Here is a 14,770-nt window from a genome sequence, read left to right as displayed (position 1 = left end):
AAAAAGAGAAGAGAAGACGTTGTACAAAAATAGATCAGTTAATTGCTTCGAAAAGTAAAGAAAGACCCATCAAAAACTAAAACTCCATAAAAAAAAATCAATAGAGTCAAAAATCGAATCTTCCAAAAGTTCAAAATCAAAAGAGAGATGATACAAGAAACAAAAGCAAAGTTAGCTAGAGCTCCCAAATTTTCAAAATCATATCACAAAGCCAAAGGGCTAAAGAATGAATCACAATTCGTAAGCAAAGAACAAAACAAGATTCTTCTATGGTTACAATTATCTTGAAGACCCAATTTCTCAACTTATCATATTTTTGTTTTTCCTTCCTTTTTTCTTTCTAAACCATCACCCTAACCTTGTAACTCCTAATAAAGGACCTTTAGCTCAATTAGGAATATGATGGTGTGATTGTAGGTGGCTTGAGTGAATCTATTAGAGAGTTTGTGTTTTAACACATCCCTGTGAGAACCAACCTTAAAGACGTTTTCCAAAATTTTCGGAAATGACTCTGCTTTTGCATTTCATTGCCCATGTTTGCGAATTTATCTTTAGATGATTAAATTACTGTACATATGTTATTCTAAGTTTAAAGGAGTTTGTCCTTATTCTCCACTAATGAAATGTATAGACTTCTGAGAATAAATAAGGAGACAAGACCCTTTGTACTCGATAGAAGAATTTTGTGAGTGCCTTCTCAGGAAAACTCTTACGAGGCTTAAGGCTCGTCCACTAGGGAATTCCTAGTGGTTTAAGGCCTTGTTGTATATGGTCAATGCAATCGCACTCTGCGAAATGATATTAGTATAATAAATAATAAATCAATCATTTGTGTTCTTAGTTATTTCTCTCATCTTTGCTTAAGAACAAGCAAAATGCTATTTGGGGGTGGTGATCAACTCCCAAAATTGTGTTTTACTACCCTTACATTACTACATTACAACCCTTCTTACGCATAATGAAAAGACAACTTATAACTTTAATTTTATTGCCTTTTTTCAGGTTATAGAGCAATTCAGACCACTTATCATAAAAGCTGCGTCTTAGCACCGAAAGGAGCCTTATTTACGCTTATTATGAAGACTCGAAGTTGCTATAAAAAAGTACTGAAAAAATCAAAGTTAAAGTCAAAGGTCAAAGGTCAAGGACTTAAAACCAGATAGCTGAAAGCCACGTCATTAACTCAGAAGACTAAAGATGGATGCCCTTGATACAAAAGAAGGCTTTCTCTAAACCTAGCTTGATCAAGAAAAAATGAAAAAGCAAAAGAAAAAACAAAGAGGAAAATCATAAAGCAACCATGGTGAGGTGTCTTGATTGTAGAGGAAGAAGGCAAATCAGTCTTTTGTAAAAGTAGGGGTATAAGAACTCAAAAGTAGGATGAGAGAATGCACCTAGACTTATTCTATTGTCATGTAGGAGTAGTGTATGATTTATTTTTGAAGTCATTTACATTCAAGTTGTTTACTTTTTGTTCTTCATTTCAATTAAGTTATTTCCATCAAGTTTTTGTTATTCATTTCAATCAAGTTATTTTCTTCAAGTTTTTGTTATTCATTTCAATCAAGTTATTTCCTTCAAGTTTTTGTTTTCAATCATTCAATCAACAAAGTCTTTTCAAGTTTTCTTCAATCATTAAAGTTGTTTCTTTCTAATGTTTCTTCAATACAATTACAGTTAACAAAAACAAGTCCTGAAAGCTAAGAAATCTACCTTTTCTCCTTCATAACTCCCATTCATCCAAGTTCAAACAATTTGTGGTGAACCTCAATCAAATAAACTTTGAACTTACCACAACTACAACTTCATGATTCAGAAAATTAAAAAAATCTACCTTGACAGCCATGTTACATGTGAGTATTTGTATTGAAGGTAAATGAAGAAAAGTAAAGAGGACAATTTTATCATAAGCTTCAAGCTTCAAGCTTCAACAACACTTTTATACAGTAACTAAGAATAGGGGGTGACCACTTAATTGGCATATTTGTAAATAATGCCCACCAACGATTTGGGGGCGGCGATTAAGCTAAGTCTTCTAACCTATGTCAAAAGTCGTGAAGTTTACGTTTGCAACACCTTACTCCACGCATCAAAAGTCGTGGGGTTTGCATTTGTGACACTTTTCTCCACGTATCAAAAGGTGTGGAGTATGTGTTTAAAACACCTTACTCCACGCATCAAAAGTCATAGAGTTTGTGTTTGCAACACCTTACTCTACATATCAAAAGCCATGGAGTATGCATTTATGACACCTTAATCCACACATCAAAAGTTGAGGAGTTTGCATCTACAACACCTTACTCCACGCATACAAATATACAAAACGGTGTTTTTCATCACTACAAAACTAAATTTACATGTCTACCATAAATTTTTCTTCATTTAATTTCATGGCTTGAGCTCATATTTATATATGCAACAATTTTTTATTCTTTGCCGTAAGAAATAAATTCCATATAGCAAAGAGGGGGCGTATATGTACCACTATATTCATCCCCTACAAACATAATTCGTTGGGTACCACTATAGAGCTGCCTACTAGTGTGGCCTACTTGTGTGCCCAGGCCACTAGTGTGGCATGTGGTCTGCCTATTAGTATGACACATGTGTTGCCACTAGTATAGCACATGGTTTGCCCATTAGTATGGCACATGCACTGCCCACTAGTCTGGCACACGTGCTACCCACTAAAATGGCATCCAGTTATATATAGCATATTCTGACTATTAAGGAAAATATATTCCTTAAGCAATAAGGAATCATTCACATATAAATGCCCCTTCTCTCATCTCCACAAAGAACTATGCACATGGAGACTTGATTCTGGAAAACACTCTAGATAAGTAGGCAACCACATGGTTCAGTCTCTCCTCTACCACAGTCAACACCCCTTACGACTTCATTAGTGTGTTTTAGGTGAATCATTGCCCAAACAATATTCATTACGGTGAGTAGAGGAAGACATCCGAACCATAGCAACCCCTTTACTTCTATGATCGACTTGTGCATTTCGCCCTAAAGACTCGATCGATTCTGGTCTTCCACAATACCTAGATCATAATATATAGAAGTAATAAGCTCCAAATTTTGCGACTGAAACAGCTCCCACCCCTTTTTGGCCAGTACCAAAGCATCTTTTTCTACCATTTAAAATGTTAACTGATCTTAGATAGTCAGACCTCACTGTTTAGCGGTGGTAGGGGGGGGGGGGCAAGTCAGACCTCACCTCTATTTGTCTATATATCTGTGTCCAATGTTATCTTTAGTCCTTCAGAGATGGTTGAGAGTTATTGGTAAATAACTAAATTGTGTTTACAACTTTTAGTGTAAGATCTAAGTACATGCCCTTCTAAATATCGGAATAGACCCATATCTAATTGTATTTCCTGTTTCACAATGTTAGATGAATGTCAATACTGGAAAAACAATACAGAAATAAATGTCATTGGCAAGTTAATCTATAGCACATAAAAATAATTATCAATAATAAGCTGAAACCATCCAAATAATTTAGTTTGTATTATAGATTCATGAAGACATTGGAGTACGTATAAGCTAAAAGATATAAAAACCACATACAAAAATTGTGCCACAAAACAACTTCATCTTGATAAGAAATCAAGTTTGTTTCTCTAACCTCTATTTTGTTACAAAAATTTGGAGATCAAGACAATTACAAGATACTGATATCTCGTTTCTTCTCCTGTGACCTATTTCCTTAGCGCACTTCTCAAAGTTCCCTTCACCGTAATAGTATAGTAGCTTGGTATCCGTCTGTGTAGTCCGCCTCGATCTTCATTATACTTTACCCAAACTCTCCAACATCTTCGAAGATCCGCAAGTTCCTCCTTAGAGAGAAATAATTTAACTAGGTTCCCTCAATCAGCACTTTGAATGTCTTGTATTGACTAGTTAGAGCAGCATATTCCCTTTGTCCTACAGGTTCATGGTCTTCAGGACGTACGAATTGGAAGAAGCTGGTTAGTCTCTTTTGGGACATATGGGACGCAAATCCTGGTCACGAATCCACTATTTTATACTATCTTGTATTCACATTTAGAAACCACCAGTTCATGCTTATGTCACTAATAACTTTATCCAGCTTAATGCTTCTCTCTTCAACAAAATCAGCTAGACCACCGAAAATGTGGTTAACCTCACGATAATAAAACATCTCACCCTTCCGCTTCAAACACTGAAGTACAAAAAGGTTCTTCCTGGAACATATTGACAAAAGCCAAATATTTTAAAACTTGACCAATCTTTAAATCAATTACTAATCAGTTTCTGGCAAAGCAAGACAAAACATAATCCATCAGAACTATATAGTGCTCATTGTTAGAGTTTATGCCCTAAAAAGTCATTTTAGTTTGTAATTGTTTTATAATAAATAAAATAGTGTGACATCATATATAGTTATTGTTTGATTAGATCATTCTTAAAAGGTTAATGACCATTTCCATTGAACATGAGATAATCAATGAGGTATATGATACCATTAAGGTCCCTAGATATATTAAAGGATGGCTAAGTAGTTAGTATTAAGCTAACATGGGAGATTTAGCCTACCAGATTCTTATGCCTAAAAGTATCACAGCTTTGGATAGAGTTGGGCACTCTATTTATATGGCTGCCATAGTGTTAAATGATTCTCATTATTGAAAATAGTTATATCTCAACCTATGTAGTAAGAGTACTACTCATCAACATGTGGGTGCTTAAATGTACACTGACCGATTGCAAGTGAAAGATGTCTTTATGAAAATTAATGTCAAGGAGAGATATCTTTTACACACAAAATATTAGCCAATAGGTCCTTAGACCTGAGGATTTTATTAGTCACTAAATAGTAGTATATTGTCTTGATTAAATCATATTGAATCCAAAATTGAGATTCATTAAATGGTTTATATTGGATAGTAGATGAGCTATTTGAGTAACAATGAAACTCCAATAAGGGATCCATGCCCATACTAAATGGGAGAATATCTACGATTCGAAAATGAATAGATGTTATCAATTATCAAATAGTCCTGTAGGTTAAATGTTTTCATAGTTTTTCTAAAACTATTATACGTAATATTACAAGTATCAAAATGTTTTTGCTTTTGTTTATAGGGTAAATCTTTTATGAGAAAGGGTTTCTCATTTGATAACATTATTTTGAGAATCCGAATGACATTCTATAGACTATGGGTTCGACAGTAATTTGAATCTTGAAAACTCTATAAGAGATATTGAGGTTGGTACAAATTTATTCTCATAAAAGAAATATTTTGTGGAAGTATGATATAGATAATACTTAATTGGAGTTCAGTTGCGATATGACTATCTCACATCACTCGTACCTCTAAGCTTACTGATTAATTAGTCAATTGGTTAGCCTAAGATTAGCCCATAATTAAGTATCCCTAAGCAATCTGACGATGTGCTCCACTAGCTACAATTCTAGTATATTCTCTTATGCAATCCTATAGATGACATATGATGTTATATTTTATTATAGGTTGTGGCTCACCGAATAAAATGGCATATGATGTTATTTAGTATAAAGAATATGTACCCAGACTATCTATCCCTATTATTTTGTATCCATCACGTGGGAACAAAAGGATAGAAGTTTTGTTCTTATTTTCTCTTGATAGAAATGGGAGATTATATAATTATCCATGCACCTACGTGGGTAGTGGATGAGAAACAAATGGGAAGATAAACGTGGGGGTTTTTTTATCTTGTGCGACAAGTCTACAAATAGGGAATCAATTTGGTGAAGTGAGTACGAAATTCATTATTGAAATACAAAAAGAGAAAGTGAGAGCAAGAATGGATTAGAGAGAGATACTATTGAGTTCTTGATTACTAGAAGATATTGTTGGCTTGGAAAAACATTGTCAAGGAGCTTTAGACGAATTAATCAAAAGGATTAGCAAGGAGATTATTTGATAAAGCACGCTTCGAAAGTAAGTTTTCTTACTTATGATTCTATATTCTATTACATACATGTTGAAAACATACTCTATATATGCAAAAAGATATGTTTTAGCTTTAGGGTTGCTTACATAGGCTGTTTAATTTTTAATCCGCTGCATTCTATGTAACGTCCCTTGTCAAACAGTAGTATCAGAGCCATTGGTTAAGCTATCATTGGTTGAAATTGATTTGAATACGTTTTTTTAGTGAGATATGATCTATCTTGAAATTTGTCTTTCCTAGAACACTTGTTAGTATTTTGATTATATCTTCTTTGTTACTTATCCGTTTTTATCGAATGAGTACTCGAATCAAAGAGGATTCAATTATCTATGTAATGGTTATGGTCTCATATTTTTATAATGTTATATGGTTTTTTAATCTGTTAAAAGACGGTACAGTTTCTTGTTTCTTGGTTGCAGTTTGTGTGATTGACATAATGCTTGTGAAAGATAAAAGTTGTATCTATTTTACAAGGAACTGCAGTTTGATACTCAGATACATATGACCATGTTTAGCTCATCTATTAAATCTATGAGATTAGTTAACTTTGTATCAAGTGTTCTAAATTATCAACTGTTGTTAGCTTTGCATATCTTTAGAGTTGTTTGGTTGTATATGTATGCATGAACTTAGGACCCATTATTATAGTAGTAAGAAGTATCACATGTTGTGAATGTCATAATATTTATCTTATGTGATGATGAATGTCTTTGCTATGAGAATAAGATTATTCATGTGTAGAAAATTCCCTCAGTTTTAATTTTAAGTGTATATGAGGCTAGGGGATACGTCCCAAGGCATCATGATCTTCCGTTGTACACAATACATGTGAGACAGTGAACTTGTGAGTGAGATATAGGCCAAAGCTGAACCTAATCCTTTATTAGCTCTTTCACTTGTGATTGTGATAAGTTCAGTGTGATGAAGTGGGAGTATTAATGCTAAAGCGTGGACTCTCATTCTAATCATTTTTTTTTAGCTTGACAATGGGTGAACACTTAACTAAGAGTTATCATACACTAATGCCAAAGCATAGGTGTGCTAATTAAGATCATGACAGAAAATTGAATACTAAAAATCAGTAGATGATATGAACTATTGATATATGAGTGGATAGTTGCTATTCAGCTAGTTAACACCATACCTTTTATTGGCCAAAGTCTGGATTGTATGAGCAAATAACTAAGCTTTTCAATGCCTACCTTTTATATGTTTTGAGGGTGTTTTATTTAAGGTAGCAAACTTTTAGTAAATGAATACCCACATTCTAGCAATTTTATGTATGTCACAATGTACTTTTATTTTATTGGTAAAACATATATGATGACCGGAATTAGCCCTCTTACTGAAATTCACAAGGATGAGAAACTTATTGGCACTAACTACGTTGATTGGAAGCGTAAGCTTAACATTTTTTTGACTGCTGAAAAACTGGACTTTTGCCTTAAGACTGTCAAACCTGTTCTTCTTCCAAATGCTAGGCCAACTGATAAGGATGAGTTGGAAAAATGGGAGCGGTCTAATGAGTTAGCCAAGTGTTATATCTTGGCTTCTATGTCTAATATATTGCAGTGCCAGCATGAGAAAATGGATAGTGCAAAGGACATGTTGTTTAACCTTCATGAGATGTTTGGTGAACAAAATAGGTCAGCTCGCCAAGCAAAGCTTAGAGACTTCATGAACATCAAGATGGCAGAGGGAACACCAATGAGGGAGCACGTCATTAAGATGATGGGCTTCATTAATGAGCATGAAATTCTTGGTGGTGAGATTGATAGTGTCATGCAAGTTGACGTTATTCTGCAGTCACTCCCCCAGTCTTTCAATTTGTTTGTGTTGAACTACAACATGAACAAATCTGAAAAGAATCTTAGTGAGTTACTGAATCTACATATGTATGGCACTTGCGACTTTGTCATATTAGTCTTGATAGGATCAAGAAAATTGTCAAGGATGGGCCACTTGAGATGATCACAGTAGAACCATATTCTACTTGTGAATCATGCCTTCCTGGAAAAATGACCAAGAAGCCTTTTCCTAAGAAAAGTACAAGGGCAATAGATATATTGGAGATCATACATAGTGATGTATGTGGTTCAATGAACATTACAGCGAGAGGAGGGCATCGGTATTTCATCACATTTACTGATGACCATACACGATATGGATATGTTTATTTGATGAACCATAAATCTGAATCTTTTGAAAAGTTCAAGGAATTCAGATTGGAGGTTGAGAAATAAACAAGCAAATCCATTAAAACTCTTTGATCAGATCAAGGAGGTGAATACCTCTCCAATGAGTTCACTGAATAGTTGAAAGATAATGGAATTATCTCTCAATGGACTGCTCCAGGTACACCACAGCAAAATGGTGTTTCGGAAAGGTGAAACCGAACCTTATTAGATATGGTCCGCTCTATGATGTGTCTAACATATACTCCTACATTCCTATGGGGATATGCCTTACAAACAACTATATATATTCTGAATAGGGTACCATCTAAATCAGTAGCAACTACTCCATACGAGTTGTGGACTGGGCGAAAGCCTTCGTTACAACATTTAAGGATATGGGGCTGTCCTGCACATGTATGCAACCTTGAACCTGATAAGTTGGAATATAGAACAGAAAAATATATTTTGGTAGGCTATCCCAAAGAGACCAAGGGTTTTACTCCAAAAATGATCAAAAAGTGATTGTAAGTCGCACTTCTTATTTTTTGGAGGAAGATCTCATTCTAAATAAACCCATTGATTTGCAAGAAATCAATGAGAATGACCCGAAGTCAGATGAAACACTTCATCCCCCCGTTAATGACTTAAATGTCACAAGGCCATTGAGAAGGTCAGAAAGAGTTTCCAGACCACCAGAAAAACTTCAAACTTATTCACTTAATAGTGAAGTTTATCTAGTAAGTCCTAGAAAAGATGACGAAGATCCTTCAAAGTTTCAGGAAGCAATATGTGATGTGGATGCATCTCAATAGATGCTTTCTTAAATGAATTCCATGTATGAAAATGGTGTCTGGACTTTAATGAACAAGCCTAAAGATATAAATCGCTGTAGAAAATAAATGACTTTTTGAAAGGAAGAAGGGCACCATTGGAAATGTGGAAAATTTAAGGCTAGACATGTTACAAAAGGTTACACTCAAATTAAAGGAGTTGATTATGAGGAAATTTTTTCTCCAGTTGCTATGTTAAAATCAATTAGGATTTTATTAGCAATTACCGCATACCATGATTATGAGATATGGAAAATGGATGTCAAGACGACATTTCTTAATGGAATGTTGAATGAAGACATCTATATGCAACAACTGGAAGGGTTCATTGTCACTGGACAATAACATTTGGTACGCAAGTTAAATAAGTCTATTTATGATTTAAAACAAGCTTCAAGAAGTTGGAATATCAAATTTGATTCAGCAATCAAAGAATTTGGATTCCATAAAACTGAAGAAGAACCTTGTGTCTACAAGAAGGATAGTGGGAATGCAGTTGCTTAGTTGGTTTTGTATGTTGATGAAATATTACTCATTGGGAATGACGTGCGAATGTTGTCATCGACCAAAGTGTGGTTATCTCAACACTTTGCAATGAAGGATTTGGGAGAGGCATCTTATATTCTAGGAATCCGGATCTTATGAGATAAGAAGAATAGAAAGATAGGATTAAGTCAAGCCTGCTATATTGACAAGATATTGGCTAGGTACAATATGAGTGAGTGCAAACCTGCACAACTACCATTTAGGCAAGGGATAAATCCTTCCAAAGCTATGAGTCCCAAATCTGTTAATGAGATTGAACAGATGAAAAGATGTCGATATGCTTCGGCTGTAGGGAGTCTTTTGTATGCCATTCTTTGTACTAGGCCAGCCATATGTCATGCAGTAGGAGTGGTTAGCCATTTCAAAGCAATCCAGGGGTTATTACACATTGGACAATAGTGAAACACATATTGAAGTACCTTAAAAGGACTCGTGATTATGTGCTTACTTATCAGAGTGAGAATCTAATTGGTGTAGGGTACACTGATTCAGATTTTCAAGCTGATTGTGATAACTGTGCTTCAACATCAGGTTATGTCTTTACTTTAGTAGGTGGGGTAGTAAGTTGGCGTAATGTGAAACAAAAGAGCATAGTTGATTCTACTACGGAGGCAGAATATATTGCCGCTTCAGAAGTAGCAAAAGAAGATGTGTGGTTTAGAAGGTTCTTACTCGCACTATGGAGTGTTCAAATGGCACAAAATCCAATCATTCTCTTTTGTGATAACATGGGCGCAGTAGCTCAAAGCAAAGAACCTAGGAGCCATAGCAAGATGAAGCATGTTGAGAGAAAGTATCACTTGATCCATGATAAATTTGCTCGTTGAGACATTACTAGTACTCACATTAGATCTGAGCACAACTTGGCTGATCCAATGACAAAAGCTTTTCCTGAAAAGACTTTTGTACGAACACTTAGATGGTAGCGGTCTAATATGTACACTTGAATGACTTTGAGGGCAAATGGGAGATTGTTAGAGTTTATGCCCTGAAAAGTCATTTTAGTTTGTAATTGTTTTACAATAAATAAAATAATGTGACATCATATATAGTTATTGTTTGATTAGATCATTCTTAAAAGAGTAATGATGACCATTTCCATTGAACATGAGATGATCAATGAGGTACATGATACCATTAAGGTCCCTAGGTATATGAAAGGATGGCTAAGTAGTTAGTATTAAGTTAACATAGGAGATTTAGCCTACCGGATTCTTATGCCTAAAAGTGTCGTAGCTTTGGATAGAGTTGGGCACTCTTTTTATATGGCTGCCATAGTGTTAGATGATTTTTATTATTGAAAAATAGTTATATCTTGATAGGAATTTAGTCGGTCTAAATAAATTGACTAATCTAACCCTAGTTAAACCGCAAGCGCAAAGCTATCGTTGAAAATAGTTGCGGCAAATGGGTCGATCCCACAGGGATTGCTATTTAGGACAAACGAGTATAAAAATTATACTTAACTAATTCGACAATATTCTTTTATGGAAGTTTGAATTACTATTAACTAAGATTAACTAATTACTACGAAAGCAATAAATTAAATGGATTAACTATTAACGAAGAAAACACTAAGGCATTCGAATCCACCCTAGACCGTTGTAGGTTATCCTAGTCAAATCAGTTTGTAGTTCTCTTTTGATTACGAGTAGCATGAGGGAAAGGCAACCCTTGCTTGCTCGTATATGTGAGCGTGTAATTCTTAAACAATTCTAACAAATTATATTAATTGAATTTCAGCAAACAGATATAAACCCCTAGCAAAAATTGTCTTTTTATAGTACAACTTCTCACAGGTTTAAATAAACTTTAGAACCGATGCTTCGATATCAACAAAAACTTAATCTAACAATTGACTAGTCTAGACATGGATTAAACATGCAGGATATAATCAATGATGGAATTTCTACAGAAATCAGAGAATTCAATTAATTATTTACTATAAAACTTAAGTGTGAGAACAATAACCCAATTAAACTTAGAAAACCTACGCAAGTCTAGGGCTTCATCTAAGCCCTAGCTTGGAATTTAGCTAGACATGATAATTTGCAACACGTAAATAAAAGAAGAAGAAATCATCGACAAAACCATAATCCGCTTTGAAATCTTCTTTTCCACTTCGTCTGCTGCTCTCGGTTCCAATTTGCGCTCTCCAAAAGATCTGGTGTTCTGTTTTCTGCTTTCTATGTTCTAGAGCCCCCTCAACTCTCTGTCTCCACTGTTTATATATAGTCCTCTCCACCGAACTCAGCAGAGTTTAATTAGAATTGTGACTTTTCTCGCAGTTTTCATATTGGGCTCCGAAACAATCGAATGGTACCATGGCATATAATAATTCGGTACTGTTTAGAATTCTAATTGGAAGGAAATAGAAGTGCATTGGGTTACCATTTTGGTTGTGATGATTTTGATTGTTTCACTTAAAATAAGAGGGGTTTTGGCCTGTTCTCGAATTGGAGGGAGAAGAAACTAATGTATTGATCCGGTGGTGCAGTAGGTAGGATAGAGTTGGGCTTTAATGTTTGGTTATGGGCTGATTTTATTAGTTGCACATGGTCCGAATTTGGAAAGCTTGAATCGTGAATTTGGAAAGCTTGAATTGAGGGAACGTTTCCTGTTCATGAGAAATGGGAGAGATAGGTGCTGGCGATCAAATGCTCCCATTTGCTAGGTAGAAAGTAGCTTACGGTAGTTGGCCTTTAGTGGTTGGGCTTTGGTGGTGGGTTGCACATGGGCTGGTCCTTAGATCTTGGACCTAAACTTAAGTTTCAAACTCCCTTTTCTGGTCACGTGCGCACTAAAGTTTATGGCCCCATTACTTTTCATTCTTTTATTTCGGCCCATCCAAATAATTAGCCAATTCTTCCATGCTCTTTCGGGTACCAACTAAAGTCATGCACTGATATCTCGATTCTTTCTAATATCGACATTATTAATCAAGTTACTTTAATTCTTGCAAAATCACTGAAATTACACCAACTTAATCAAACAAATAAAATAAATAGACTAACTGATATAAAATTGGGCGTAAATAATGTAGCATTTACGTGCTTATCAAATACCCCCAAACTTACATTTTGCTAGTCCTCGAGCAAAACTAAAACTAAACTAATGACAAAAACAAAAATCCTAACTCACTTTCGTAGGAATCATGATTACACTTAGCATGTGTAACAAGCCTTTTAAACCCCTAGGTTACCCCTAGTGGACGAGTTTAGTCTCGTGAAGGTTTTCAGAAACGGTACCAACAAACATTAACATAGCATAACCAATGGTGATATAATTTTCTCATAGATACAAAAAAACTTTTTCTCCCACTGATAAACAAATTCAAAAATCAGCAATTACCACAGTTTACATCATCATCACCAAGGCATACCTAAGCTGCTTTTTCAAAGATAGAAAACATTGACTAATTTCCTAAACCAAAGCGTGTGTGTGTGTTTAGCCAAACTAATACAATCTCCTATCCAAGTAACAGAATTCCTAACTTACTATCCAAAGAATATATCAACCTCAATCCTCACCATTCATACACTCACAAGGAAGTCTCTCTCTTAGATAAGTTTTCAATTTTACCTCTGTATGTAGGGAAATGAGTTAAATAATATAACATCCTACATACTTAGCCAGAAAGACAGACTTATGAAATTTCAAAAACAATTTAGTCTCATGGAAAGAACATCAATCACATGTGAAGTGTCGGGTCCTTCACTTTAGCATCCTCTCACCTATTATACACTTCATATCATACTTTTGTGATAAGTTTGGGTATTAAGATGGGGCTTAGGATAGGTTGACAAGAAAAAGGTAAAAAGGAATAATTTTTTTTTGAGAATAAACTAAAGACCATCTTGTACTTGACCTTCATGGAAAATTTCTTCACTTTGTAGAGCACGTTACTTGACTTTCTCACTACTTCTGCTCAATGATTTCTCTTTTTTTTTTTTTTTTATATATATATATTTTTTTTTCTTTTCTATTGAATCACTTTGAGCAAAAGGAATGATTTTCTTCATTTGATTTTGGTAAATTTCCTTCCAAATCTTCTTTCTTCTAGTTTTCTCCTTAGTCCTTTAGAAATTCTCAGAAATATGGGTAATGCCAATAATGTGGGTTTACACTCCTTATTTGGAGCTGGGATAAGGATAGTTGGTTTAAGAAGAAAAGGCTTAATATATAAGGCTCAAAAGGGGTTAACATGAAAATCCTATAGGTGGTATAGACAAAGGCTAATTGGTTCACTACTTGACTTATCAGTATGATATTCCGCTTCGAATAAACTACAAGACCTAATGGCTATCTCCCCAGTTGATGTCAGTTCGTGATTGACCAAAATAAGAAAAAAATGAGACCATACAACGAATTTAAGCACAGAAGAATGATTGAGTCAACTTGGACTCATAATTTACGTAAAAACTCTCCAAGAAATTCAAAGGCTCAAGTCTCATGGGTTAAGTCTCTATATTCCTCTTCTAGTTCACTAGGAGATTAAATTACTCTTCAATTTGAAATGTATCAGGTGGCTAATAGTGCATATTCCACTTTGGCTTAGACTTTCATCAACAAAATCTATTTCTAGAGGTAGAAAATAGTCTAAAAACAACAATGACTTCAAAAGCGACTCTTAACTTCATAGATTCCTTGAAAATTAGTGGCTTTAGAAATCAATTTTTTTTTAAATTTCTCATCATAGAAAATCACCATTAATCATACCATGTTGGACATATTTATTTTTACGCTAAACAAACATTTTGTTTCCACCCCCAAACTTCTTATAGACATTGTCCTCAATGTTAACATAGATGTGTAATTTAAAAGATAAGAACATAGACAAGTAAAATTATATAAGGAAAGAGGTTACCAAGAGTTTCCAAAAATGAAAATAATATCTTTGAGTCACCTGTAGAAATTAGTACCTCACAAAAGATATAACAATGATAATATAAAAGAGGACCAAGTTACTACAATGACTAAAATGTGTCGCGTGTCTCATTCCATAGAGTTACACGTCTCCAAAAAGGCAGAGAAAAGGTGCTAGAGTGGAATACATGATACACGTGCACAAAAGACTCAACAAAAATAAAAACATTGGTTGCCTCCCATAAAAGCTTTGATTAACGTCTCTAGCGTAGACGAATGCTTTGCACACCCAATTCTTAGATTAGTACTTTGTCTACCAACGAAACATAAAATGAATGCCCCAAAATTCAAAAAATTTGACAGAGTCTCCTCTGTATT

At 34.7% G+C, this 14,770-nt stretch overlaps 1 protein-coding gene across 1 annotated transcript; it reads left to right on the top strand.

Annotated features, from left to right (window-relative positions):
* Nucleotides 1–7,296: 7,296 nt before the first annotated feature.
* LOC147474582 (uncharacterized) lies at nucleotides 7,297–7,944 on the top strand. Its single transcript, XM_086585122.1, has one exon. It carries the CDS (start codon nucleotides 7,297–7,299, stop codon nucleotides 7,942–7,944), a length of 648 nt encoding a protein of 215 aa, XP_086441248.1.
* The last annotated feature ends 6,826 nt before the right edge of the window (nucleotides 7,945–14,770 follow it).

The sequence above is a fragment of the Coptis chinensis genome, chromosome 9 (genome assembly GCF_015680905.1).
Source record: "Coptis chinensis isolate HL-2020 chromosome 9, ASM1568090v1, whole genome shotgun sequence".
Lineage (NCBI taxonomy): Eukaryota > Viridiplantae > Streptophyta > Magnoliopsida > Ranunculales > Ranunculaceae > Coptis > Coptis chinensis.
Note: the sequence above shows the minus strand (reverse complement) of the source record. Positions and strands in the feature narration are given on the sequence as shown.